Genomic DNA, 27,282 nt, shown 5'->3' with positions numbered 1-27,282 from the left:
AGCTTCTTTTATTATTGAACTCTTATGTTCTACATCCATAACCTATGATGATTCTCTTTTTTTTTGGATTTTCTGTAATGCTTGTCATATGCCCTATAATTCCCATGTATCCTTGAATGCTCAGACATAGTTGGTACTAGACTTATGTCTTTAACTCGTAACTTAAGTGTAACCATATCCTATAATGACTGTAGACCCGTTAGTGTTAAAACCTCGGCTGAAACCTCTTTGTACCGTATGCATCTTATTAACTCCTAGCTCAATTCATGTTCGTCGATCGCATTCGATATATCCTGACGGACCATGGGTTTTCGTGTCTTGTGCTTGTACAGCTCATAGGCATTATCCAGCTCTGCATCAGCGTCTCGCTCGTCCTCCACGCCCGGCCATTGTTCATAGAGCAGCTCTTGCAGCTGTCTGTCTGGCGATCTCGTCAATCCCGTGGGTTGGCAGCCGACCACGCCCACAAATATGCTGAGTGCTGGAAGGGAACATGGATGTGAATGCGGACAAACTAACGAATTGCGGAGAATTAGAAACCAACCGAAGACTACTGTTAGACGCATTATTGAAGAGTGACTGACAGACCGCAGGAGGAGCCCCACAGCTTATATACATGGTCGTACTCGCTTCAACCCATTGACCGGCTCTTCACAAATATTGGCAAATCATGCGAAGATTATGCAAAACAGTTCAGCCGATCAAATAATCAAGAAACAGAAGCTCAAAAACGGGGGCTCGAGGCGTCGTTTAGTCTCACGCAGCTTCGCAGATTGCTGGGCAAATACGTTTGACGTCATTGGTGATAGAGACACACAAAAAAAGAGGTGATGACAAAAAAAAAAAAGCGTTGTCTGCCATTGCCCATTGATCGGCGCTTTGGCCAGACATCATTAATTTTATATATTTCCCATAATACTGAAAGTTATTGTCGTCTCTTTATATATATTGCAGAACTGGTATTAATCTTTGGAGTGCCCGAAGAATATGGTCCAGCGCTCATATGTTGCCGTCTCCTCGCACAAATATGTCTCCATCTGGCAGTAAACGTCACTGAAGTCGGTGTAGTCTGAGCGAAACGAGTTTTGATTGTTTAGATTTCGATTAAGAATCGGATATACCCTTGCGGTGGCTATTATTATGGTGTCAGCAACCGTAGCGCGCGCTTGGGAAGTGAGCTTGATTGATGATTGATGATTGATGGCTATGATTAACTGAGGTGATGCTTGTCTTGTGACTTGGTTAGGCTTGCTACGTACTCGCTCCCTCGCGACAGGCTGCGATATCCATATGGCATTTCGATGCGTATTTTCGTATGCACATTGTTTGCTCATCCAGACGGCAGATGGCGCTGCTGTCGTTTGCCTTGCCACAGGACTGCTCCAAGGGACAAGCGGTGCTAACAGCTAGCACCGCTCTGTGGACTTGAAAAAACATACATATATATTACTGCAAGTGCTTAATCGTGTTAATCTGGCTTACACAACAGCAGCAAGGCAATACTTTTGATAAGCATTCGGGAAATTCTGGATAACCGTTCCATATAAGGCGCAATGCGCAACTAATTGCTCCACAGAATATTTCCCACACAGAAGCTGTGTTTGTCTAAGGCAACACACATTCTTAAAGATAAGATAACAAAAAATGAAGTAGCATCTATGGTAATGAGGAGCAAAGTGTAAATTCTGTTTAGATCTATTTAAAGATTTGTATATGGTTAAGTCCAAAGACCAAGCGTATATATATAAATATCAATAACATAAATATACAAAATTCATCCAAGATCGCACCGCTCTGCCACCCACAAATCAAGTTTGTCTGGTTTAGCTATATATATTTATATATGTATGGGATTATTTCTATTTCTAGCTTGTTTACAAAAATTGTAGCATACTTTTGTGGTCTGCGGTTTGTGTCTCGGCTAAGCTAAACATGTGCCTTTGCTATTGTTGCATAGTTGTGCGCATTATTTGGACTTGGCTTGACTGCGATACAATTTGGCATAAATGCCATTCTTGGCCAGCAGCTGGGCGTGTGTGCCCTGCTCGATGATGCGTCCGGCCTGAATCACACAGATGATATTCGCGTTCTGCACCGTGGACAGGCGATGGGCAATCACGATGCAGGTGCGACCCGAGCAGGCATAGTCCAGAGCCTGTTGCACCACCTGGCCAACGAGTTTGCAGATTGAATACGGTGATTGCATTGCAGGCATGCCATACGCTCCACTTACCCTCTCACTTTGCATATCCAAGGCCGAGGTCGCTTCGTCCAGCAGCAGAATCTTGGGATTTCGTACCATGGCGCGTGCAATGGCAATGCGCTGCTTTTGGCCACCCGACAGCTGGGTGCCCTTGGCGCCCAACATGGTCTCGTATTGGGCGGGCAGTGCCATAATGAAATCGTGGGCATTTGCCATCTTGGCTGCGTCAATTATCTGCTGCATGGGCACTGTGCGTGAGGTGTCGCCATAGCTGATGTTCTCTGCGATGGTTTTCTCGAAGAGCGACGGCTCCTGCGAGACAATGCCCAGGCGACGACGCAGGGTCTTCAGCTCCATGTCCTGGTGTATGCACTCCTGGTCGATGAGCTGAAGCAGGCGTGGAGACTATAATGCTTGCTGGAGAGTTTGATTCGACTTACAATCTTGCCCTCGTCCGGATCGTAGTAGCGCAGCAGCAGCTGAACACACGTGGACTTGCCCGAGCCGGAGGCGCCTACCAGAGCAACCGTTTGACCCTGCAGCACGTCCAGATTGAAGTCCTTCAGCACCTGGTTATCGGGTCGTGATGGATAGGAGAAATTGAGGCCACGATAGCTGACGCCCTGCTCCACCACGTTCGTCTTGCAGATCTTGCCGTTGCCCATCTGCTCCATCATATTTGCCGATTGTATCAGAGGCGAGCGATCTATGATCTCGTACATGCGCGTGGCGGAAAGCAGCGCCGCATTGAAGGCTGGCGTGAAGGCCAAGGACTGAGCCAAGATGAACAGGCCATAGAGCATTGTGTTGGCGATTCTAGTAGTGGGTAGACGCGATTAGATATGAAAGAGATTGCTATGTGGATCCACTCACTTCATGATCACTTCGAATTTGATTCTGCCCTCGGCACACATGAACCCGCCGTAGGTCAAGGTGACGGCGTAGCCGAAGAACATTAGCGTCATGCCCATGGCGTTGACCAATCCTCGCCACTTCAGGCGGCTTTTTATTTGCAGACGATATCGCTCCACCTCCGCATCGTAGGCCTTGATCAGTTCCTCTTCCCTGCGCAGAGCAGCCACAGTTCGAATTTGTGCAATTGTTTCGGTGGCTATGCGACTCGTCTCCTCTAATACATTCTTCTCCTTCAGCGCCGACTTCTCACTGAACCTGGCCTCAAAGATTATGGAGCCCACCATGAACGGAGCTGTGCTCAGGCAGACGAGCGCCAGCTCCCAGGAGTAGCTGAAGGCAATGGAGAAGCTGCAGATGAAGTTGGTGAGCGCCTGTATTATGTTGCTTAACGGAAATCCGATAGCACCCTGCACGCTGGCTGCATCGCCCGACAATCGAGCGGAGAGCGCTCCCACACTGTTCTCCTTCTCATCAAACCAGCCCATTTCCTGCTTCATAATGGCGCCAAATGTCTTGGAGCTGTGGAGTAAGGGAGGCACTTGAGTAGATGAGAGAGGAGGGAGTGGAAATTGTGCAGCTGTTGCCTTACCGCATGCGCGAGGTCAGCCACACGCCGGCTAGATTATAGAAAAAGGTTTGCACGAAGCAGAAGATGCCCACACAGACGCCAATCACCACGGTGATGATGGACATGGATGAGCTGTGCGCCAGCACCGCCTCTTCCGTGGGCTCGGCCAGCGAGGCATACAGCTCTGCCAGCACAATGGAGAAGGCTGGCATGGCACAGCCATAGAGTCCGGCGCATATGGTGCCAATGATCAGGAAACCCCACTCAGGGCGTGCTGTGGCCAGGACTCGCAGGAACGTGCGCGGATAGCTGATGCTCTTTGCATTTGCGGACTTCTCCAGCTCTTCGGCGGCTTGTGTCTTACTTTGATGCAAGCCCTTCATTTGAAACTCCAAGTTTTTGTCTAGGGATTTCACAGAGTTTCTATGGAAGTGTTCCACATCCTTGGACTGTTTGCGTTCCTTGGGCAGCTCCTCAGTCAGCTCCTCATGGAGTAGCTCATCAGCGGTGTCGTCATACTCGTGGGCTGCTACCATTTTGTGGTAGTGTCCCTCCAGCCTCATGAGATCCTCATGGGTGCCCTGCTCCACAGCTTTGCCGTTATCGATGTAGACAATTTGATCAGCATGCCTGATCGCGGACAGGCGATGCGAGACAACGAGCGTGGTGCGTCCCTTGGAGGCCTTGTCCAAGGCGGCTTGCACGAGTTTCTCGGAATGATAGTCCAACGCGGAGGTGGCCTCTGCAAGGAGTGCTAACTGTAGTTCCTGGTGCTCGGAAAGTATTCGAATTGCGGACTTACCATCTAGGAGAAGTATCTTGGGATTCTGTATAAGGGCTCTGGCTATGGCAATGCGTTGGCGCTGTCCGCCGGAGAGCTGAACACCCTTCTCGCTAATGTGCGTGTCATAGCCCTGGCGAAGAGAGAAGCTTAGATAGTGTATATGACTTCCCTGAGAGATCTCACATTATCCAGCGCAATGATAAACTCATGCGCATTGGCGGCTTTGGCGGAATCCTCGACCTCCTTTTGGGTAGCCAGCGGCTTGCCATGGCGAATGTTTTCAGCTGCAGAGGAGACTTTCATTATCGATTCATTGCAGTTTGTTATCTAAATATACCCACCAATGGTGCCCTGAAAGAGCACGGGCTCTTGGCCAACAACAGCTATGTTGGAGCGCAGCCAGTTGAGATTATATTTCCTCACATCCTCGCCGTCCAAGAGCACTTGTCCGAATACCGGGTCGTAGAAACGCTGCAGCAGTTGCACACAGGTGGACTTGCCACAGCCCGAGGAGCCAACCAACGCCACAGTTTGACCTTCTTGGACGGTGATGCTCAGTCCTCTCAGCACAATAATATCCTTTCGTGCGGGATACTGGAAGAACACGTCCCGAAACTCAATGTTGCCCTTCAGGCCGTAGTTGAGTATCTTGCCAGCCTTGGAGAGCGGATCGATTAGGGACACGCGATCAATAACATCATAGATGGCGCTCGCTGATCCCCGGGCCATGGCAAAGGTCTCCAAGAAGGGGGAGGTCCGAGAGAGCTGATTGGCGCCCACAATGATGCCCGAAATCACAATCATGACGATGGCCGGCGTATACTTGCGATCCTCGATGCTCACATCGCTGGCCCGGTCGTGCAGAATCAAATTGGCGCCGTACCAAAAGGCGCCCGCGCCCACAATGAACATCATGGCCTTCATGACCGTATCGCTGAGGCCGGAGAAGGCGCCCTTCCACTTGCCCGCCTTGAGGGCGGGCTTGAGCAGAGTGTCGTAGCGTGTCGACTCGGAGTGCTCGCCTCCAAATGCCACCACAGTGCGAATGGCTCCAATAACCTCCTCCACAACCGAGCTGGCGCGCACATAGGAGCTCTGCTCCCGCGCAGTGAGCTTGCTTTGGTACTGTGTGGGTGATCGTTAGAGACTTTATTTGCTTGACAACATGGCACCACTCACGTGAGCGACCACTGAATTCACCACCATGGTCAGGGGTATGTAGAAGAACATGGCCAGAGCCAGTTTCCAGCCATAGACAAAGGATATGATAACGCTGATGGCCACATCGCAAATGATGGTTACAAAGTGTCCGAGATTCTCAGCTATGCCCGTGCGTATTTTTTCCATGTTACTGAAAGTGATTCAGTCAGTGAATCAGAGTTCTGCGACTGGGATGCGACACCTCTACCTACTCCGTTATGCGCACGGCAAAGTTCTGGTCTTTGGCCATGTCGTGCCAGCCGATCTCCTGCCTGACCGTCGCCTTGAAGAACTCCCGCCTCATGCTTACCGTCAGCTTGAGAGCCAGATGATTGAATATGTTCACAAAGGTCATGCCGGAAAAGAGCATCAAGAGCGAGTCAAGGGTCATCAGAATGCCGAATGCGACGCTATCCTTGCGCAGCTCCTGCATATTCTCCTCATAGCTGGCATTGGTGCTATAATGAACGGGGCTTAGGGCTGTGTATGAATTTAGGTGCGGTGGGTAGACTTACAGCTGCTTGCCGCCACCGAACAAAGGCAGCGCCTTGGTGCCCGAGCTGGTGCCCACGCCCAGGCTGCGATCAATGAACATGGCCACCAGCTCGCTGTAGACAATGATGGCAATGGGAAACACCAGAGCATGCAGGAGCGCGGCGATCAGGCCACAGACGAGCAGCAGATAGTCGATGCCGCGAGCATAGCGAAAGAGCTTGTAATAGTTGACAGTCTCCATCTGGGGCTGTTTCGATTTAATTTGCTTTGCTTCCGCCTGGCCAGCGTCGTCCGCATCGCCATTCTGCATGTTGGGCTCTGCCATTGACGTAGTTAAAGACAGCCAACTTTTCGCCTATAATCATTTACCCTCGGGGTCAATTAATAGTTAGCGTGCAACGAATCTCTGACTGCAGGTGGACACTGGGGGGAGGTGACCCCGCAGCTGGCTAGATCTGTTTACTATACGATCTCTGGTGCTAGGTGCTCTCTTGACATAACGCAGAATTTCTGTGCTTATTTTTCGTTTGTTTCTTGACGCGATTGCTTTCGGGTTCTGTGCGCGCTGTAACGATTCGTCTGAAAGGCGAACTCGAACTGTCGATTGGCTACTGAGAGGTTCGTCTTTTATCAATTTTGTTTCTATTAATGTTCAAATGGCTGAAAGAGCGCAAACAGTTTTGAGTGAAAATGAATTTCTGCGCTCGCAGCTTTTGCAATTTCTCTTATTTTATTTTTAATCAAATTCAATTGAATTGATTTTTCTCAAGGTTCACAATGTGCAGAGGTCGGTCGTAAAGGTGTGCATAGTTTTCGAATGATATTTCATAAAATATGTTAATATTAGGTCAGCAGAGCATTCCTTAGGTCACTTCTAAAGGGTTATCTGGGTGTGAATTCGACAAATGCTCTGTAATGCCTTAGCTTGCTGTCTTATCAATGCTAGCTATTCAAATATTTGCATATAATCCCAATTATCGCGGCATTGACATCTAATTGTCTTTTGTGTAATAGCGGGCATAAAGATTACACTTTATCTATAAGAGAGCCACGATCTTAAATGGTATGGGAAGTGCACTTTTAGATGCGTAGAATTTGCTGACTGATAAACAAATGTTATAATATCGCAAACGTGGCATGAGCCAAGCATTTTTAGTTTTCCAACTGCGAATGCTCGGCGCAGGGCTTTAGTTTAACATTTTTACAGTATTATATATTGATTAATAAGCAACAGTGTGAAACCGTTCTGTATGGTTCATATTGTGGGAAATAATAAATAAATAATTCAGTTACGTGTCGTATACTTGATATAAATGATGGTACTTCCTAGCTCTGAGCCGCTCAACAATCCATTTGATCATTAATCAGCGGAAGTTTGTTGAGCATTTTAATTTTATTTTTCCTTATTTACATGTTTAAAGTTAGGCCATGGAGCTAACACTGCTCTGTATTTAATAAAAAATTCGATAATGTATTGTTACGTATTGTATTTAAGCAAATGCTCGATAACGTAATGTCACACTGTTAAGTTAACATACACTGTTGTTGCATTGGCTAACGTTTATCTGGCGTGCTCGCATGCGCTGCTAGGCTCCTCTGCTGCTTATGGTGAGTTGGCTGCTTTCCTTGAACATTCGTGGTGAGTAGCAGCTCTCTTTACGTAGTTGTCTCTGCGCATTGCTTTTAGCTAGTATTGGTGGTGAGTTGCGGCTCCCGCATCGACGCTGGAAAGCATGCACTTCTGCTATTGGTGAGTTCCTAATTCGTTTAGCGTTGTTTTCTCTGTGGTGAGTAGCAGCTCTCTCTTCATTACGCGGCTCAGTGGCTTGCATTATTTATTGCTCAACTTTCCAGTGACTTCAGTAATTCAGCTTTTATGTGCAGTAACGAATATTTTTTCAACTAAATTCTGGGTGGCACTAATGCGTGAAATTATGTTATGTCACAGAACTGTTAAGCGCTGCCACAGGTGATTTGGCAAAATACTGAACATTACAAGAAAGTTTATTGAATAATAGTTTGTGGACGTACATATAGTATATAAAAATCTCAAAAGTAAAATCTCAATGATCCTTTTGGGTCCTGTGCAGCTTGGCATAGATACCGCGCTGGGCAATCAGCTGCAAATGTGTGCCTTGCTCCACAACTCTGCCGCCCTGCACCACACAAATGACGTCAGCATTTTGAATTGTCGAGAGGCGATGGGCAATCACAATGCAGGTGCGTCCAGAGCAGGCCGAGTCCAAAGCTTGCTGAACCAACTACAGGAGAAGTGGAAAGAGAGGAAGTTAGGAATGTCTCTTATAGAAGTCGACTGTCTGCTTACTCGTTCGCCTTGCAAGTCCAGAGCTGAAGTGGCCTCGTCCAGCAATAGGATCTGTGGGTTCCTTACCAGAGCACGAGCGATGGCCACGCGTTGCTTCTGGCCACCGGACAGCTGCGTGCCTCGTGCTCCCATGCGCGTTTCGTAGCCATTGGGCAACGAGATGATGAAACTGTGTGCATTGGCGCTCTTGGCCGCTGCAATTATCTCCGCCATGGGCACAGTGCGACGGTTGTCCCCGAAGGCAATGTTCTCGGCAATGGTGCGCTCAAAGAGCGACGGCTCCTGTGAGACAATGCCCAGCTTACGGCGTACGCCATCCAGTGTTAGATCGTGCTGAATGTCATCTTGATCAATGTGCTGTGGGCATGGGAAGTATTTAAGGAATTTCTATTTATGTACCCTGGTGTATGGCTTACAATGCTGCCCTCATCTGGATCGTAGTAACGTTGCAGCAGCTGCACGCATGTGGACTTGCCGCACCCCGAATGCCCAACCAGGGCCACCGTTTGACCCTGCAGCACCTCCAAGTCCAGGCCATTCAGAATCTTATCATCCGGTCGCGTGGGATAACGGAATTCGATGCCGCGATATCGCACGCCCTCAAAGAGATTCAGTTGCTTGGCCAGCGTATTCTTGATAGTGCCCATGGGCGAGACAATGCGCGGCTTGCGATCCAGGATCTGGAACAGGCGATGGCCAGCGACCAAGGCGGCGGTAAAGGCAGGTGTAAAGGCCAGCGATTGGGCCAACATCATGGAGCCATAGAGCAGTGTCTCAGATACCCTGTGAGATGGACACATAATATATATAAAACCAGATTTTATAATCATTATATCAACTCACTTGATAATATCCTGGAAGGGCACCTGACCCTCGGAGACCAAAACACCGCCGTAGCAGAGCGCCACGGCGTAGGCAAAGAAGGCCGAAGCCTGCATGGTGGAGTTGAGGACTCCACGCCAGCGCAGCTTCTGTCGAATGAGAATCTCCACACGCTGAATCTCTTCCGAGTATTGCTTAATGACCTCTGCCTCGCGTCGCAGGCCAGCGATCGTTCGCACATTCGTAATGGACTCAGTGGCAATGCGAGAGGCCTCCTCTAAGACTTGTTTCTCTCTGATCAAGGCATTCGACATCATTCTGGAAATTTCAAATTCGATTTCTCATATGTGGAGTATACGTAACGTAGAGCATCTACTGATTCACTCACTTCGCCTCTAGTATGACCGAGCCCACAATAATGGGGCAGTTGGCCAGACACAGCAACGCCAGCTTCCAATTATAGTACATGGAAACCGATACGCCCGAAATGAAGTTCGCTAGAGCTTGAATCATGCCGCTCAGCGGATAGCCAATGGCACCCTGCACGCCGGCTGCCTCGCCAGATAAGCGCGCTGAGAGCGCGCCTACCGAGTTCTGTTCCTCATCGAACCAGCCGATCTCCTGGCTGAGCATCGCCTTAAAGGTCATCGCGCGCACACGTGTGGTCAGCCAGACGCCGGCGTAATTAAAGAGATAGGTCTGCAGAAAGCAGATCAGGCCGGTGATCACAGCGATGCCCAAGCAAGCCCAGGAGAGCACCGCAGTGCGACTGAGCGCCACCTCCTCGTCCCGCTCAGCGAGAGCGGCGTAGAACTCGCCAAAGATGATGGAGAAGGCCGGATAGAGACAGCCCACAGCAATGGCCGAAATGCCGCCGAATATCAGGTAGCACCACTCGGGACGCGCTAGACCTACGATTCTTGCAAAGATCTTAAAGAATTGAGGCTTCTGCGCTGGCACAATCTCCTTCTCCTTGTTGCTGTCCTTGATGAACTTCACAATCGGCTCCTCGAACTGCACGCTGTTCTTCTGATTCTTCTCGAAATTGAGCGGACTTGTCTCAAATGACTTTTCGTACAGCGCTAGACTCTTGCCTGCAAATCAAGTTTGGCCTGAGACAATTGTTGATTTACGGTTACTTTCTCAACTTACGCTTTGCCTCGTCTATATTCTCTTCGTTTTCTTGGTCCTCCGGCATCTTGAAGTCACCTGCCTTGACCATGTTGTAGTAGGCGCCCTCCAAGGCCATCAGATCATCATGTGAGCCCTCCTCCAGCACCTTGCCCTCGTTTATAAAAACGATTTTATCTGCACCCCGAATGGCAGACAGTCTGTGGGATACCACAATTGTGGTGCGTCCTTTGCTGGCCAGGTCCAGCGCCTGTTGCACCAGTTTCTCGGAGTTGTAGTCCAAGGCCGAGGTGGCCTCTGGGAATTAGAGAGGAAATATATACACATGTGCATATGGCTATAGCTCGATTTCTTTACCATCCAGCAATAAGATCTTTGGATTCTGTATCAGGGCTCGAGCAATGGCAATGCGTTGCTTTTGGCCGCCAGACAGTTGGGAGCCACGCTCGCCAATCATAGTGCGATAGCTCTAAGGGGAAAAGTATTGGAGATCAAAGGGTCAAATGATCACACTCTCTTCCCACCACTCACCTCTGGCAGCTGACTAATGAAGTCATGAGCACCGGCTTGGGTGGCCGCTGCTTCGATTTCCTTCTGCGTGGCATTCGGTTTGCCATAGCTAATGTTTTGACCTAACAAGAAATCAGATAAGGAACTGCGTAATATATCTAGGAGTATGACAAGTTACCTATGGTGCCCATGAACAGCACCGGCTCCTGTCCGACCACAGCAATATTCGAGCGCAGCCACTGAATATTATATTTGCGTATGTCCAGCTCATCCAGAAGCACAGCGCCAAAGACGGGATCATAGAAGCGCTGCAATAGCTGTATGCAAGTGGACTTACCACAGCCCGAGGAACCCACTAGAGCCACCGTTTGACCCGCTCTGATCTTGATATTCAAGCCGCGATGCACAATAATCTCTGGGCGCGAAGGATAGCGAAAGAAGACATCCTGGAACTCAATATCGCCGCGCAGGCCATAGTTCAAAAGCTTGCCATCCGTGGACAGGGGATCGATTTTCGAGGGCAGATCAATGACCTTGAACAAGTTAGTGGCACAGCCACGCGCGGTGGCAAATGACTCGAGGAACGGCGCCGTGCGGGCTATATTATCCGCGCCCACAATGATGCCAAAGAAGGCCTGTCAAGGTATTTAGACGTTAATGGAGATATTATTTACCAGGGCCAGGTACCTACAATCATTAGAATGGCTGGCGTGTATTCCTTGTCCTCCACAAAACGATCGTCTATGATGAGATTCACACCATACCAAAACGCGCCCGCACAGGAGAGAAAGAGCATCGACTTCAGAATGGCATCGCTCAGGCCCGAGAAGGCGCCCTTCCATTGGCTGGCCTTGCGGGCGGGCACCAGGAAGTTTTCAAAGCGCTCCACTTCGTGCTTCTCGCCGCCGAAGGAGACCACGGTGCGTATGGCACTAAGGATCTCCTCTGCCAGATTGCCTGCGCCTGCATACGACTCCTGCTCGCGTGCCGTTAGCTTGCCTTGGGTCTGTGCGAAAGCGGAGCTGTAGTGGGTTAGTTGATTGTGATCTTCTGAACTCACCTTGCCCACGTAGTAGTTGACGGCGATGACCAGCGGTATATAGCAGCTCACAGCCAGCGTCAGCTTCCAGCCGTAGCCAAAGGATATGCCCACCGTTATGATGAAGCCCACCACCAAATAGAGAAAGTGGCCCACCTTCTCCGAGATGCCATCGCGTATCTTCTCAATGTCACTGAGGGAAAGTGAGATCGGTGTGAAAGAGAGGAACTCAGAAGATATTCTCGAATACCTACTCGATCATGCTCTGTGCAAAGTTCTGCTTGGTGGCCAGATCGTGCCAGCCAATGTCCTGTCGCATCACCGACTCGAAGAGCTTGATGCGCATGCGCGTCACCTGCCTCAGGGCAACAAAGTTGAAGATGTCCACCGAAAATATGCCCGATATGAACATGATCAACGAGACTATAGTGAGCAGGATGCCATACGATATCGAGTCATCGTACAGAGCCTCATTATTCTCTTCGCGTGTGGCATTCGTTCTGCGGTTTATCAAAACAAATTAAATCAAATCAGATATCATAAATCCCTGCTAATCTCATTGCTGTCAAGTTCGGGTCACTCACAGTTTCTTGCCGCCCCCGAAAATGGGCAGGGCATGCACCGTTGAGCTGGTGCCCACTTGCATGGCACGATCCACCAACATGGCCGTAAACTCACTGTAGACAATGACCACAGCGGGCAGCGTCAGCGCCTTGATGCAGCACATAAAGAAGCCGATGAAGAGCCAAAAGAGTTCGCAATATGTGGAGAAGCGAAACAGTTGCCAGAAGCTGATCGGCTCGGTGGGCTCCAGGCCAGCGGCCACTGGTATTTCCTCCCCAGACTTTGCATCGCTGGTCGAGACGGATGCCTCGTCCCGGTCCCGATCCATGCTGTGGCTGTAACTGATAGTTGAACAATTCAATGGGCTATTAGTATTCAATGGGCCATCGATGCCAGCAGTGAAATTCTTATGCACGCACTACAACAACAACAACAACCACAAACACTTAGCAAGACGAACAGACGCCAAAAAGGTTAATTCAATTAGACGGCAATTCAAGAATCATTCCAACTGGCATTGCCAGTTTGTCGCCTGCTCTGCTATTGACCTCCGAGGTTAACTGGCGAGGTGCCATATATTAGTTATGCTCGACAAATATTTTCACAGATTCGCATTGGATTCACATCACAGATATAGGAAAATGACCCATTGAGCAGCGCATTGCCGCCGATCTTCACTGCTGCACATGTCCTCTCTGGCTTATTCACCTCTAGCACTTTATCCTTTCGATGGTATTTATTCCTATTTTGGAGTCCACTCTTGTTTTGCCCTCTTATCGATCGTGACACTCGATCGCTGTAGCGCGACTGACTGCAGATCGCTTGAGCACTGTCCATTTAAGTTTCAGCGGGTTCTGCTAGGTTTCCCGATCTTAATTGATCGTACTCGAAAGAGCATCAATTGAACCTGCAAAGAGACGCTTCTGTCTTGGTGATCTTTAGTCTGTTCAGCTCTTATACTCATGCTCTTATACTCTTATACAAGCTACTGTCGGCTTCTTTTTTAGCTACCCCAACTATTTTTACCTTTACTAAGAACACCGAGGCATATGTTGCTCATCTAATATTGGTTTTAATTATTTATTCCATTTCTCTCAAAACTATCTCAAATGACCTAAATTGATTGAGATATTCGTGACGAATGACCATGACCTTAAGTAAAATAGACAGTTTTATTGAATCTAGGTGTTTATTTATACTTCAACTTATTTACAGTTTATAGTTTATATAGAGTTGGTCTATACACACACACATGCATATACATATGCATAATTATGCTAAAGTTTATGCTTAAGACTCTTAAGCCTACAAATCGCATATCACATATTGTGTTGGTTTATATATACACTGCCTACACGATAGGGATTCTCAATCAAACAAATTAGTGGTAAGTAATCTTTAGATCTAGCCTAATATGGCAAGCGCCAAAGAAACAAAAGTTTAAAAATTATAATTATGATTAGGTAACATTCATATACATATATATATATCGCTTGAGTGTACGTAGATCGTATGGGACTGCATATTTATAGGAAGTGTTTTTTCTCTTCTCGGTACTTATGTCTAAGGACTGATATGTCGTACTCTGTGTAAACACGATCTATACATGAACTCACTAAAGACTATGCAACAATTCTCTTTTGGGTTTGCACAGCTGCAGCTAAATAATAATATCGTAGAATGGTTCCGGGTGGCCTGAAGCCAAAATTTGTTTAAGCCTAGCTTAAGACTACTTTCAACTCTGTTCAAAAATTATATGGGCTTATAGCGAGATGTCGCCAAGAAAGCTATCTAACTATAACAACGATGTGATTCCTTGGTCAGACATAGACCTCGCCCGTCTTCGGCTCTGGCTTGTGCTTGGCCAGCGTTGAGGGCGCCGACGAGGCATTGGCTGTGCCGCCCGTGTTGCTGGAGCCGTCCTTGTTCCGGTGCAGAGAAACCGTCGCTGTCGCATCCACCGAGTCCGTTGGCCCCGCCGAGCGCACCGAGGAGCGCTGATAGCTCGGATCCTGCAGATTGAGGCTGACGTTGAAGCTATTGTTGCGCGATATGTTGGCGGTCCCGTTGAGGGGCTTCACCGAGAGCAAGGCGGTAGTGGTGATGCCGCCGCCGCTGCCATTACTCGATCCGCTGCTGGCGTGCGTATCGCCGCCATCGCCCGCCGCGCCCAGCTCCACAATGGACAGGCTGGAGGGCGTGCGCTGTATGGACAGGGAAACGGGAATCGTGGTGATCACATCGTTCGGATCAAAGCCACTGGCTGAGGTCGTTATCGTCGGCAGCTGCGCATTGGCAGCCAGTGGCAGAATGCTCAACGTGCCCGTGGGCATCGACTCGCTGCTGGTGGAGACCGTGAACGGAAACGAGAGTGTGGTGATGTTTGTCTCCGCTGGAATGGCTGCGAGGGAGGAGAAGTTCAATTAAGAGTCGAATTGACTGAGTGTGTGACTCGACTTACCGCTGGCCGTGTAGCCATCCTTCAAGCGAGTCGGCATGACGGCCTGGGCTAGCGCCGCTGTGGCTGGATGCCCTGGAATCAGAGTATTATTGGATGATGAGCTATCCATCTCTTTGATGGGCGACAGCAGCAGTGTGCCCAGCACCTGGCCGCTGTCCTGGTGCAAATTGGTGCCGCTGGCTGAGGTGCTATACGAGGGATACATGCCGCTAGTGCTTTGGGTGCTCAGCTGTTGTGGGGCCATGATAACGGCGCTTGTGGCTACAGTGGGTGGGTGCAATTTGTTTATAACTAAGCCCGGTGCATACGTCATCGAACCGCATCCGCTTACCTGTGTTGGTGCTGCCATCCTTCGTCACCTCCGGCGTGGGTATGCGCGGCCGCGTCTTGGCCACGTTTATATTGAGGCCATTCAACTTGGAATCTGTTGAATGGAAACACCATGAGCTAGCTGCTCCCCTTGCCTACATTTCTGAACTCACTTTGTTTGATCAGCTGTCGCTGGGCGCGCAGCGATTTGCGGTGCACGAACTTCTCGTAGAGAGTCGGCTTGCTCTGCTGCTGCTGCTGCTGCTGCTGCTGCAGGCCGCCGGGCTGTTGCTGTTGCTGCTGGAGCTGCTGCTGCTGCAGCTGCTGTTGCTGCAGTACGGTCAATGGCAGGCCCGATTCGGGACTAGAGTAGACCGAGTTCAGGCGGTTGCGCGTGAAGGGCATGCCGCCCGAGGAGTAGGCCGTCGACTGGCTGCGCATGGAGCCCATGCGGGATAGCTGACGCACCAGCCAATTGTTCTTCCGCCGCTCCACCATGGGCGTGTCCACGCTCTCCTAAAAATGCAAATATATACATATATATATAGAGATTATCTTTGGTTTTCTCTCAGTGTATGCACTCACATAGTCCGCATAGACATCGTCGCTGAGCATGCGCTTGCCACCGCCCGGAATGATGTTCGCGTACATGGCATCCTCCTTCTTCACCTTGTACTTCTCGGCAGAGCCCTTGGGCTCGTCCCGTCTGTAGTGCTCGGAGGCGACGGTGTAGGGCAGCTCCTTGGGCACCACGCACTCCCAGTACTGATCGCGCAACAGCTCCGGATGCTCCTCGTGCATCTCGTCGACAATCATGTAGGCGGCCTGTAGAAATCGACAATAGAAATTAGCGCGTGCCAGAAATGATGATAAAAGTGGAGCGGTCAGCGGCATCAGGTGGAACGTGTTTGCCATTTTGGATGAGCGGCACTTGGCTGCCCGCCCCTACATAGCCACAAAGCCACAACGCATGCACTTCAAGCCCCAACACCTAATTACATCACAGAGACAATCCACGCCCCCACTGCCTCCCCAGCACTTCGATGAAGCGAAAAGTGGAGAAAAAGTGAAATTGTTGCCGAGTCCACTAATTGTTTCATAAGGCAATGAAAGACTTCAAGCTGCCCACAAAACTTATTAAATATATATATTAATTGTATATATGTATGTGTGTGTGTATATCTCTCCTGCTCTTGCTCTATTTCGCACATGTCTCGCTCGTTGGCAATTGTCACGTTTTGCTGTGTGCGACACGAAAGCCAATTAAAAATCTGTCGCTTTAATAATTAACTATTCATTAACCCATTTATGCATATCCGGACCAATTCTGGGCCAAAACAGTTTCAATGTAACACCCAAAAATCTGCTCTTAACAAAAATCATCAAACAGAAAAAAAAAACACACACAAAATACTCAATGATAAAAAGCTCTACAAAAGAGGTTTCAATGTTTATTTTGTTTAGTTATTTTTTTTTTTTCAACAGAAAACCTGTTTTCAATTTACTTTTGCCAATGTTGTTGTTGTTGTTGTTGGTGGTGGTGCTGCCGTTGGCTTTGTAAATAATTGCAAGCAGCCAGCAACAGCCAGACCCCAAACTCAGAGATATAGCCGCATATATATGTACATATCGCTCGTGCATGCACACATGCATATGAATGCACACACACACATGACTACACACATGCAAAAAAGAGAAAAACAAAAACTCCTCGCAGCAGTTCAGAGCCCAATGCGAAAAGTTGCAAAAAAAAAAAAAAAAAAAAACATACACACACACATACATAAAATACACCTTCAAGTCACAAAATGCCAAAAGGTGCGCCAAAGTCGACCAACTTGAATACCCTATGTGACTAGCTGACATGGGCTGCTGCCAGCTGGCCAATTGAGCAGCTGATATACCCTACGATAAGATTTGCCTTTCCTATTCGCCCAAAAACTTGAGTTGGACTTGGCATTTGCATACCCTGTTTTTAGCTGAACCTCATCATAAGCTTAAAATGTATTTTAAGAGCAATCTTATATAATTTTGCATATGAGATAAAATTCTATGCACAATGCTCGCTTACTGTTTTAAAGGTAAACAACAGTAAAATAGAAAACAGGCAAATCCTAAAATGTTTAATATTTAGCCGAGGATCTAGTATATTATATTCCGATTTATACAATGAAACTATATATCAGTATACATATATATGTATCTATATCCAAGTTTTCTGTTTTGGTTTCCTCTCTGCTTCCCTCTGTAGCGCACTCTCTGAAGTCTTCATGGCCGCATTCAAACTTTATTTAGGTTTTTGCTGTCATTCCAGAGCTAAGCGCCTTTTATATTTAGCGCGTGGCAAAAGTGTTTTCTTCCTTTCAGAAAAAACCTGTTGACTGAGCCCAAATAAATAAACCCTCTGCATAATTACACACATCTCACACAGTAACCCAATTTACGAGGGCATAAACCAAATCTTGTCTCTAAAGCTGGCAATAAATTAAAAAAAAGAAAAGGAAACTTCAAGTTGAACTCAAGTTAACTATAGTTCTCTATTCTGTTATTTATTTTGTTAGGTGCTAACTAATTGTAGACTCAATATTTTATAGGGGCTATTTGGGAGATGCTGTATTTGCTAATCTCGCTAAGCTCATGGGCCTGAGTCATTTGAGCTAAAAACTTTTTATCTACAATTTCTGCGCGTTGACAAATTCGTGCAAAATACAAATTGACTTGTGTTGGCACGAATTCAATTCCGGTTTTTTTTTTTAGCTTTGGGTATTTTTAAACAAAGATATGGGGATCTACGTGGTAGAAATTTTGTCACTTGTGGAATTGCATTCTTTTTGAATTAATTTAATATTTTACTTGTTCGATTTATGGATCTTACCTTGATGTGTCTATCGATCAGCCAATTCAATTCAATATCATCGTCATCTTCGCCAAAGGGATTGATCAGAACCTCGGCCACTTTCAGCCAGCCCACGTAGAAAACGAACTGCGAATTGTGAGTGTGATAAGATCATAAGAAAACAATGCTAAATAATTAACATAAAATTAACTTTAATTTAAGCAAAGTTCATGTGCGAAGTTGATGGGTGATAAATTCATATGAAAGGTACAGCGAGAGCTTTTCCATTCACTTTTTGTACCGTGTACTCATGTGATGAGCAAATGGGGTATACTAGTTTTGTAATAATGAGTACAATGGCTGGGAAGTCTAGTTTTGATGGTATTTGATTCTAATAACATTTAATATTTTATTATGATCGATAAATATCGATATTACTTGATACTTTTAGTCATAATTATTTGATAATGTGTCTCTATAGACGTCTACATTTAATTTTAATTTTTTGTCTCATTTCCATTCTCATTTATTATCTGCAGGGTATTGGCTAGTCGGGCATTCTCGATTGGGGCACTCTGCCTTGGTTCCTATTGCCATTATATATGGTTTTCGCATTTCACATTTCGCATTTTGTACTTTGTAGTTTGCTAAATTAACAGTTATTAATGGCAGCGCCTAAAACATGGTTCAAATAAGTAAAAACAAAAAAAACTAAAACAGTTGTCGCCGATTTTTATCTAAGTACGCGAAATGCCTTTCGCACAAACACAGCGAAAATGGCAATTTATTATTTCGAACGTGACTGCGACTCGTTTACATAACGCAAAACACTTGAAATCTGCCTGCGAATGCGAAAGGGAGCCTCGTCGAACCGCAGAAACCGACATCAAAATTTATATATATTATGGAAAGGGGAAACGGCACAACCAGATCGGTATAGCTATATGTATATGTTTATGTGATATGTGCACATATCGCCACACGATATAGATGTCTTTGATCATAGTCATATCGCTGACAAGGTATTGCCAACCAAATTACGTTCGAGTTTCGATTGCAGCTGCGTTAATGATCCACAAAAACCGCAAAGCTTTTTGCTACACAATGGCGAGACGTGGAAATGTCTATGATTTATCGTAAATATAGCGGAACGTGCAAATTGAATAAATACATTTTTGTATTCCGGGTTTTGCCGCGGCTGCCTCTTCTTCTCATTCTCATTTAACCCATAAACTTCTGTCTTACCTGCAGAACTGTGAATATCGGAAAGTACAAGTCGCTATCTTCGCGTCCATTGCGATCCGAGATATTTGGCAACATCTGGCGGCCGAGCACAAGGGCAATGAAATAGGTATAAAGCACCAGAGTAACCACCTATAAAAGCAGAAAATTAATTAACTTGATAGTTCAGAGATAAATTGGATGAGATTGCAGTCACACAATTTATGGGTTCTTTCCCATTCGACTTTGGTTTTGGTTCACTTCAAGTGTGAGCATCCGTTCCGAAAATTCTTATCTCAACTTGAAACAGTTGTTGGAATTCGTTTATATCATCGTGGGGGTATAGCTCAGGGGTAGAGCATTCGACTGCAGATCGAGAGGTCCCCGGTTCAAATCCGGGTGCCCCCTGGAAAGTTCTCTTTTTTTTTCGTTCTCTCTCTCTCTATCGATTCTCACCTGTGTGTAGACCAGCGGCACGCATACCGTATCATAGCCAATCAGGCCACCCAGACGTCTTCTGATGTCCGAGAGCTCGACGAGTATCGTCTGCACTATGTGATCGGAGGCAATCAGCCCGTCCTTGCGCGCCCGATTGATGATGTTGGTGGCCCAGACGAGGGGCATCCAGTACTTGGACATGGGACTCTTCTGATTCATGGCCTCAAAGATTTTCATCTCCGACTCGTGCATGAGGCCCGCGTCCACCAGATGCTGTGTGGTCGGAAAGCGACGCTTGACGCGCAGCGAAATGCGCTGGAGCGTTATAACGTAGGCCAAGACCATATAGCGCATGATATTACGGCGCATGAGGCGGCCCGTCTCATTCTGAGTGAAAAATAACAATGAGAGTTGATTTGGCGTCTTATCGCGCAATTAAGGCGTGACAGACTCACATTAACGCCCGTCGAGTTGGGAATGGCGGCGCTGATGAACAGGGCCAGCGTATCCGGCCAGGGCAGCAGGCGGTACTGCTCCCACCAGCGCTTGACCACCAGATTCACATAGAAGCCCAGCACAAAGGACATGGGCACGGCCTCGCCCTGCTGGGCAAAGTAAATCCGAATGCGATTGAATGTCCTAGCGATCGATGTGAAATATATTTATTATATAAATATAATGTTCTATAATGTTTACACTCGAACTCACACTTGTTGATTCGGCGTCAGGGCGAAGCGATAGATGAGGTTAATGGTGTAATATAAACACAAATAGGCGATTAATTCGCGCCATACTAATTTGTAAACGCTGCCGCGCCATCTGAGCGTGTTTCATGGAAATAAATGGAAATTGAAATAGCAATAAATATTATTAAACTTGGCCAAATTTATGCACAGAGATGAGCAAGAAACTTCAGTCTTGTAACTAGCCAGTTTTCAACTGAATTCTACTTCCTTATAGCTGTGGCTACTCCAACTAATCGCCGGCTCGAATTTCAAATTCATTTTTAGATTTGTTTCGTGTTTAATGCTTCGCTAGTTTTGCAGCTTTCATTGTTGTTTTCATAATCTTCGAGTTCTACTGAATTTGTTTTGATATATTTTATCTCATTCTATGTCATAATGATCTGTATAGCCTCGTTGAGAATGGAACAGGAATTGCGACTCGCAGCTGAACTTTTTGGGGTCTTTAGCGCTGTTGTTGCCTGGCCGCATGAAGGTCGTTATGTCAATATAATATATGGGTTGCTGTCTCATTTCTGTTGTATAATATATTATTAAATTCTAATCAAAGTCTGCGGGCAATCAGAGCTCACGAAACACACGTGAAGCTAATTAAAGTCTACTCAGAATTGTTTGGTTCTGGAGGAAATCATTAACTGTTGGCATCTTAATAAACAATTTTTTAATGTAATTTTTAATTCAGAAATTACTTGAGTGAAATCGACTTTAAAAGTTTATTATTTCGCAGAAACTTAAAAAAAAAAAAAGAAATTTGTTTTATTTTTAGCAAGAGATTACTGGATTGTCGATATACTTTTTATAAGTTTCACATTTTACATTTTAGTTGATTAACTGAAAAGGAATGCAGACAGCTAAACAAAATATAGCTGTCTCATAAATTAAGGTAAGACTTTTCGCGCTACGTTTTTTCTTTTCTATATTTTGCATACAAAAACCAAATAATTATTCCCTATTATTCCCTATTTTTATTGTTAATTACGGTAGACTTCCATTACCAATTGATTTACTATTGTTTGGTACAGGCAAAAACAAGGGATCGGCTAGCAGATACTCTATTAGCTCTTTCAGTCTATCTGCTTTGGTTTAGCGCTTGCTGATTGGTGCAAACGCTCTCAAGAACATTCCAACTGCATTCCAGTGGGACATAACTGTCACTTTCAATTCCAAACGAGACTGCCTCTCTCTCTCGCTCTCTTCCTCTCTTCCGGCTAGAGATGGCACAAGCGAGTACCGAGCAGCCACGGCGAATCTGGTTACGAGTGACTGCACTTTGGAAACAATTAATGTGAGTTGAGCTCAGAAAAACAAAAAAATAATACAAATAAAAGCCAACAACAGCTGACAGTGGGCACTATGACTAGCTACTCTATCGACATACATACATACATACGAATGTATGTATGTATAGGTGCCTGTGCGATGTTAATTACGCTGGTAAACACTATGCGACTGGGCGGGCGATGACTAACGCGAAAATTACACGCATACTACTTTCCAGAGACTGGGCGACTGGCCCAGTTCGAGTTGCCCAGATCTAGCTCAATGGCGAGGCATTGTACTCACTTCCATAGGATCTTCCAGAAGCAGCCAAAGTTGCTGCCATTGGGCACTTCGCCTGCATATGACACGGTCATACTGCAGCCGCTGCTGTTGTTGTTGCTGTTGTTGTTGTGTGGTTGACTTTAGATCGGGTTCAAGTCGGAGTCGGCTTAGTTAGGCGAACTTTATTCGGCTACGCGTCATTGACAGCGGCATCGAATTCGCCGTCGCCGCATTGACGGCTGCGTCTGGCGTCTGTAGTATTTGTTGTTGCTGTTGCCGTTGCTGCTGCTGCTGCTGCTGCTGCCGCCGTCGTTGCTGTTGTTGTTGTTATTGTTGTTGTGGTTGTTGCTATACTAAAGCAGGTGAATTCGTTAACTGCGTCTTCTTCAGCTGAAAAACAATAAGTGAGAGCGACAAGCGCGACACACACGTTCAAATAACTGTAAAATTATTCACCAACACAAGTGCAACTCATGCAAATACACTGCAAACAAAATAATTACAATAAATAAATAAAAAAAAAAAAATCAACAGCAACAACAACAATTTACTTTACTTAAATTCCAGCACGTTTCGAACAATTGGACGGTTATTTTGCTGTTGCTTTGTCTTTTATTGTATTTTCTTTTGTTATTTTTTGAAATTTTATTACATTTTATTTGCTTTTTTTTACATGCATTAAAATGCACATTTTGCGCTTTAGTTATGGGCGAAATTTGTTAAGTTTTAATTTTTTTTTTTTAACTTTACAAGATTTGAATTTATCTAAAGAAATAAATTGTTTTTTTTTTGTTTTTTTTTTTCTTTTCTCTGCTTTATTGCGCCTTGGGCTCTTGTTGGCCTTTGTTTTGTTATCCGCACTTAATGAACCACTTAAGGACAGGATTTCCCCTCAAATACACATGTACTCTCACAGTCAATCACATACACTCACACACACTCTCACTTGTAAAGTAAGCATTTCTGTTAACTCATTAATGGAGAGTTTTTTGTTTTGGGTATTTTCTGTTGAAAACCTTGAGATTGTCGAACAGTATATATGGATATATATATTTATATTAATATATCTACGTCTGCGATTTCGAATTTTTGCTTTTGAGCAGTTGTTGCTTCTGCTTTTGAGCTTTTGTTCCTCCCCCCATTTTGATTAATTGAACTGCCTGAGGCTGGCTTAAGCTGATCGGAGTTGTATTAGTTGTGCTGTTTATGAATATTTGTGATATTCACTTGAATTCGCGCATTTGAATTCGTAACGTAAACCTGTTGCCCTGCAGTTATATTTATATAGCTTTGTCTCGCCTAGTCAGGTATCTTTTGAGCACCTTAAAAGCTGCAAATATTTGCATAACATATTTATCTGACCGTCAATATTCATTGCTGAAAACAGGTTCCATGCCCGCATGCCGCTGGGATAGAGAGGAAGCTGAATTTTCACTAAGTCGCGTTAATTTCGTTGATAAACAGAGACCGTTGACAGTGACAGTGTATCTACTCGATGCCTGTATCTGAATAACTCCATGAATATATCTATATGTGCACATATGTATATATAGGCAGCTTGAATAGTTATAGCTACTAACAGGTAACAGCCAACCGGTTACCTGTGCTGGCATTCCGCTGGGGGTATGCATATGCATAGCATCTTGAGTTTAGTTAGTCATGCCGTCTTGTTAATTACGCCTTTGCTCAGTAGTTAAATCGTTAGCAGCATGTCCAACACCACCCAAAACCTCTTGACATACTTCTCATTGCGAATTCATATTATACTCTAAGGTCTATAGAGCTCGATGGGTTTTGGTGGGTTTGCAGATCTTTAACTCCTTATAATACTGCTTCTATTCAATACTTTTCAAGATTTTTTGCCAAGATTCTACAGACTACAGGGGTTCTAGAGATCATCTACATATCTTTCATAGTTCTAGGGAATATTTTGTAATATAATAACTTTTATTTCCACCTGACTATAAGTTTATTTTATGAGTTTTCAGCTGTTTTTAGGCCAGCTACGTGCTCACTACCAAATTAGCTATGCATATTAGCTGCCATAAGGCATCAACTTATCTATTGTAATTGTTTTCAACGTTCTCTCTCTGTCTCTATTTCTGCTGCTGCGCTATTCTCTTTGAAAACCCAGCATTGACCCCTTAGACAAAAAACAATAAACATTAAAACTCTGCAGTTAAAGATAAGCCTCTAAACTGTCTCAAAAATGTCTGACGACAGCTGGAGGACAGCTAAACATTGCGATAGATCAACAACTACTTTTCTGACTTGACAGTCGCTCAAGAGCTGTGAGATAAGAAACTGTCGTGGGCCACAAATTGCAATTGCGTATACGCCCGGCTGTACCCCCATCTTCTCCTCCTGCTGCCGCATGCCCGCAAAGAAATGTTGGCCATGGCCTCAAAGCAAACATTCGAGAGACGTTGATCGATGACGAATTTTATTCAAATATATGCCACAGCCAAGCGGCGCGCTTTTCACTTTCTTTGACGCGAATCGAGTTGCTTATAAAAGAAACAAATATGAGACGCTCGCAATTCGTTTACACAATGACTAAATTTGAGTTGAATAAGCTTTTACATATATAGAGATACTATAAAGTTATATTTTTCCCACTCGAAATATGCGCACTTGCACTTTTTTTTTGTGTTTTTTTGTTTAGCCGAGCACGGGCTCGACTTTGAACAGTGGGAGTTTTTTTTCCACTTATTTATTGTAGTTTGATTAGCACACAATAAAAGTTGATAGAAACTTTTCTGCGTTCGGCTTGTTATTTATTCGTTAGATTCCATAAATGTATTTGCTTTAATTAATTCCAAATTAACGTGCTCATTAAACTATTCAAATTTCAAGCTGCAAATGTGGCGATTAAATCTGAGGCTTTTTTTTGTTAGTTCACATATATTAAAAGGCATTTTAAGTGTTGAAATTGATATTTGCATTTTAATCTAATAATTGCTTTTTAGTCACATCTAATTAATTTGTGTATGATAGTGCAATAAATAGATTTGAATTTTAATGAATTGAAATTACTTTTTTATGTGTTCAAGTACTTGAATTATTACGTGGATTACATTAAATATATATTTATGTATTTACCTGTTAGTTACGTTAATAAATCTTTGCTAGATGTTATTTAGTAATTTGTTTAAACATTAATTGATAAATATATTTTTAAAATGTTTTGTAATACATCTATTTTTAATTTTCCTGAATTTAAAAAAATGTTTATTCATTTATATATTTATTGAAATAATATATTTAGTTTTTAAAAATTTGTTATGTATTTCTTAATGTTCCTGTATTTTACAAATTGTTTGTTTATTTATATATTTGCTGGCGCTAATTTTTTATTCATATATAATTTATTTTTATTGTCATTATCTTGCTCAAACATTGATTTATGTGTATATATTTTTAAAGCGGTTTATTTTTAATGCTTAATCGAATTTGTATTTTTTTTTTTTTTGTTTGCAATTATTTACAAAAGTCATTTTTATTTACTTGTAGATTTTTGTTTAAATTTGTATAAATTAATATTTATTTTGTTATTGAATAAATTGATCTTATATCTGTATTTTTACTGATTTTTATATATATTTTCAAATAAATTTATTGCATTTGGTTTACGGCTGTTGAGTTTTTAATATCTTTTTTATTGTATTTCGGTTGCATTACCGCATGTAATTGCTTAATTGAAATTGGCTTTCAATTTCTGTTTTATTGCTTTAGTTAAGACTCGGTCGGGTCTGATGTCAGTTTTCCAGCTCATTTTCACATTTTCAATTGAAAAATTGCTGCCAAAATTGGCAACGGGCAGCGAGTGTTCTGTAAATGCCGACACCTTAAAGAGCTGGCCAAGCAGAGTCTTATGCTTGGCTTGAGTGGCATAACGTGCTGCAGACACGCGCTCACGATTACGGCAACAGATACAGATACAGACACAGACACACAGCTATGGCTACGTCTACAGATACAGATACAGATACAGATAGAGAGACTCGTAGCTAATAGATACACGCATCGGCTACGTGTATCTCTAGCTCTGTGGCGATTGGGCTTAACCAGCTGTCGCTGTGAGTTATGCTGACCAGGCAGATCTTGCGCGATCTCACATACATACACATATAGGTATTTAGATATATATTTCTATATACATATATTATATACTGCACTTGCGCATTCTTCTCGTTGATTTTCACATACAGAACGCGTGTTCAATATTTATTTTAATATATGCGTGCGTGTCCATCACACTCAACTGCTTAGACATTTATTTAGTTGTTTATACAAAAACAACAACAAACAGTCTGTGTTTTTGGTTAATTTTGTTTTTTTGTTCCGCACGATCAACGAGGCGAGAGGCTTCAGCCACAGCTTCAGCTACAGCTACAGCTTCAGTTTTAGCTTTGGCTTTGTAACATACCGACGACGGGTTTATCGCTTGGCAGCTCGTTCCGATGCCCGAGTTCGACTTCGAGTTTGAGTTCGATTTCGATTTCGATTTCGATTCCGAGCGGCAACGGTCGCAACCTCACGGCACGCTAAACTCAACTAAACTGCGCTCCAGACCCGAGCACAGGCGTCTCTTAACTCACATTTTTAACAGCGCTGAGGCTAAGTTACGTTTTTTTGTTTCTTTTTTGTTCGCAACAGGTAGACAAAACTTGCGCTCCCGCTACTTCCGAAGAGTGTGTGTACGTGTGTGTGTGTGCGAGCAGTGCAGCGCAGCTGAGCATGCATTGGCGCTCTCTATGTGAGTTCGTCTCAGTTTTATTTTCTGTGTGTGTGTGTGTGTGTGTGTGCTTTGTATGCAGCTTATGCATCAGCTGTTTTTACTTCGTAAGCCAGCAATGGACTGACCAAGCAGTTAATGAGTTTGTGTGTGAGAGAGCGAGAGAGCGAGTGAGAGGGCGAGAACGAATGTGTGTGTGTGGGAGCGAAAGAGTGTGAGAGCGTAACACTCAATGAGTTTTGCGGAGTTAAGCTTAAAGTCAGGGCTGCAAGCAAACGCAAAAATGAACTGGAAATCGTATAAATGAAGCTTACGAGTGATACGATATGATCAAACTGCAATAATTTAGATTTATAAATAATTGAAATAATATAAAATATACTCAATTGATAAATAATTTAAAGTTAATGCGACGTGAATAATAAAAATAATATTTA

The 27,282-nt window shown here is 44.7% G+C and overlaps 5 protein-coding genes and 1 non-coding gene across 13 annotated transcripts; 1 reads left to right on the top strand and 5 right to left on the bottom strand.

Annotated features, from left to right (window-relative positions):
- Nucleotides 1–155: 155 nt before the first annotated feature.
- On the bottom strand, nt 156–944 carry LOC149091410 (BG642312). The gene is made up of 2 exons (XM_089259195.1): nt 545–944; nt 156–481 (listed from the first exon to the last, which is right to left on the bottom strand). Exons 1-2 carry the CDS (start codon nt 564–566, stop codon nt 255–257), a joined length of 249 nt encoding a protein of 82 aa, XP_089115321.1. The 5' UTR covers nt 567–944; the 3' UTR covers nt 156–254.
- An 8-nt stretch (nt 945–952) lies between these two features.
- On the bottom strand, nt 953–1,722 carry LOC108652104 (uncharacterized). The gene is made up of 3 exons (XM_018102183.3): nt 1,483–1,722; nt 1,260–1,424; nt 953–1,069 (listed from the first exon to the last, which is right to left on the bottom strand). Exons 1-3 carry the CDS (start codon nt 1,541–1,543, stop codon nt 963–965), a joined length of 333 nt encoding a protein of 110 aa, XP_017957672.2. The 5' UTR covers nt 1,544–1,722; the 3' UTR covers nt 953–962.
- A 148-nt stretch (nt 1,723–1,870) lies between these two features.
- On the bottom strand, nt 1,871–6,781 carry LOC108652100 (multidrug resistance protein homolog 65). 2 transcript variants are annotated; one of them, XM_089259194.1, is made up of 12 exons: nt 6,535–6,781; nt 6,186–6,483; nt 5,883–6,128; nt 5,650–5,821; nt 4,812–5,595; nt 4,654–4,754; nt 4,489–4,600; nt 3,708–4,428; nt 3,077–3,637; nt 2,644–3,019; nt 2,234–2,590; nt 1,871–2,167 (listed from the first exon to the last, which is right to left on the bottom strand). In XM_089259194.1, exons 2-12 carry the CDS (start codon nt 6,473–6,475, stop codon nt 1,967–1,969), a joined length of 3,921 nt encoding a protein of 1,306 aa, XP_089115320.1. In that variant the 5' UTR covers nt 6,476–6,483; nt 6,535–6,781; the 3' UTR covers nt 1,871–1,966. The 2 variants fall into 2 exon arrangements, with proteins under 2 accessions (XP_089115320.1, XP_017957664.1); XM_018102175.3 differs by having other exon boundaries at nt 6,186–6,781.
- Nucleotides 6,782–8,151: 1,370 nt separating this feature from the next.
- Mdr65 (Multi drug resistance 65) lies at nt 8,152–13,417 on the bottom strand. 2 transcript variants are annotated; one of them, XM_018102178.3, is made up of 14 exons: nt 13,266–13,417; nt 12,578–12,898; nt 12,248–12,493; nt 12,015–12,186; nt 11,646–11,960; nt 11,133–11,589; nt 10,976–11,076; nt 10,802–10,913; nt 10,466–10,741; nt 9,702–10,407; nt 9,335–9,631; nt 8,908–9,274; nt 8,492–8,848; nt 8,152–8,426 (listed from the first exon to the last, which is right to left on the bottom strand). In XM_018102178.3, the coding sequence occupies exons 2-14, from the start codon at nt 12,883–12,885 to the stop codon at nt 8,229–8,231; spliced, it is 3,912 nt and encodes a 1,303-aa protein (XP_017957667.1). In that variant the 5' UTR covers nt 12,886–12,898; nt 13,266–13,417; the 3' UTR covers nt 8,152–8,228. The 2 variants fall into 2 exon arrangements, with proteins under 2 accessions (XP_017957667.1, XP_089115539.1); XM_089259413.1 differs by having other exon boundaries at nt 12,578–12,892; nt 13,266–13,395.
- A 310-nt stretch (nt 13,418–13,727) lies between these two features.
- Best2 (bestrophin 2) lies at nt 13,728–26,706 on the bottom strand. 6 transcript variants are annotated; one of them, XM_089258957.1, is made up of 13 exons: nt 26,537–26,704; nt 22,659–22,804; nt 22,129–22,591; nt 20,531–20,641; nt 20,278–20,461; nt 19,841–20,209; nt 19,409–19,537; nt 18,203–18,310; nt 15,913–16,152; nt 15,501–15,843; nt 15,350–15,442; nt 15,019–15,279; nt 13,728–14,958 (listed from the first exon to the last, which is right to left on the bottom strand). In XM_089258957.1, exons 3-13 carry the CDS (start codon nt 22,197–22,199, stop codon nt 14,378–14,380), a joined length of 2,490 nt encoding a protein of 829 aa, XP_089115083.1. In that variant the 5' UTR covers nt 22,200–22,591; nt 22,659–22,804; nt 26,537–26,704; the 3' UTR covers nt 13,728–14,377. The 6 variants fall into 6 exon arrangements, with proteins under 6 accessions (XP_089115083.1, XP_017957670.1, XP_089115084.1 ...); XM_018102181.3 differs by lacking the exon at nt 22,659–22,804 and having other exon boundaries at nt 15,019–15,090; nt 22,129–22,497; nt 26,537–26,706; XM_089258958.1 differs by lacking the exon at nt 22,659–22,804.
- On the top strand, nt 19,721–19,792 carry TRNAC-GCA (transfer RNA cysteine (anticodon GCA)). Its single transcript has one exon. It is a non-coding gene; the product is annotated as a tRNA-Cys (tRNA).
- Nucleotides 26,707–27,282: the final 576 nt, after the last annotated feature.

The sequence above is a fragment of the Drosophila navojoa genome, chromosome 4 (assembly GCF_054131105.1).
Source record: "Drosophila navojoa isolate 15081-1374.11 chromosome 4, UAZ_NAV_1.0, whole genome shotgun sequence".
In the NCBI taxonomy this organism is placed as follows: Eukaryota; Metazoa; Arthropoda; class Insecta; order Diptera; family Drosophilidae; genus Drosophila; species Drosophila navojoa.
This window is presented reverse-complemented; position numbering and strand designations above follow the sequence as displayed.

What these genes read in the sequence shown, in the direction of transcription:
- LOC149091410 (XM_089259195.1), bottom strand. Translation starts at nt 566, where the DNA reads ATGCGTCTAACAGTAGTCTTCG. An exon ending in GCGTCTAACAGTAGTCTTCG is followed by an intron (nt 482 to 544) that starts GTTGGTTTCTAA and finishes GTTCCCTTCCAG; the next exon opens with CACTCAGCATATTTGTGGGC.
- LOC108652104 (XM_018102183.3), bottom strand. Translation starts at nt 1,543, where the DNA reads ATGGAACGGTTATCCAGAATTTCCCGAATGCTTATCAAAAGTATTGCC. An exon ending in TATTGCCTTGCTGCTGTTGT is followed by an intron (nt 1,425 to 1,482) that starts GTAAGCCAGATT and finishes TGTTTTTTCAAG; the next exon opens with TCCACAGAGCGGTGCTAGCT. An exon ending in AGCCTGTCGCGAGGGAGCGA is followed by an intron (nt 1,070 to 1,259) that starts GTACGTAGCAAG and finishes CGTTTCGCTCAG; the next exon opens with ACTACACCGACTTCAGTGAC.
- LOC108652100 (XM_018102175.3), bottom strand. Translation starts at nt 6,490, where the DNA reads ATGGCAGAGCCCAACATGCAGAATGGCGATGCGGACGACGCTGGCCAG. An exon ending in TTATCATTGCGCTGGATAAT is followed by an intron (nt 4,601 to 4,653) that starts GTGAGATCTCTC and finishes TCTCTTCGCCAG; the next exon opens with GGCTATGACACGCACATTAG. An exon ending in ATCCGGACGAGGGCAAGATT is followed by an intron (nt 2,591 to 2,643) that starts GTAAGTCGAATC and finishes CGCCTGCTTCAG; the next exon opens with CTCATCGACCAGGAGTGCAT.
- Mdr65 (XM_018102178.3), bottom strand. Translation starts at nt 12,885, where the DNA reads ATGGATCGGGACCGGGACGAGGCATCCGTCTCGACCAGCGATGCAAAG. An exon ending in AAAGATCTTATTGCTGGATG is followed by an intron (nt 10,742 to 10,801) that starts GTAAAGAAATCG and finishes TCTAATTCCCAG; the next exon opens with AGGCCACCTCGGCCTTGGAC. An exon ending in GAATATAGACGAGGCAAAGC is followed by an intron (nt 10,408 to 10,465) that starts GTAAGTTGAGAA and finishes CTTGATTTGCAG; the next exon opens with GCAAGAGTCTAGCGCTGTAC.
- Best2 (XM_089258957.1), bottom strand. Translation starts at nt 22,199, where the DNA reads ATGACCGTGTCATATGCAGGCGAAGTGCCCAATGGCAGCAACTTTGGC. An exon ending in CCAACTCGACGGGCGTTAAT is followed by an intron (nt 20,210 to 20,277) that starts GTGAGTCTGTCA and finishes TTTTTCACTCAG; the next exon opens with AATGAGACGGGCCGCCTCAT. An exon ending in CGATATTCACAGTTCTGCAG is followed by an intron (nt 18,311 to 19,408) that starts GTAAGACAGAAG and finishes CACAATTCGCAG; the next exon opens with TTCGTTTTCTACGTGGGCTG.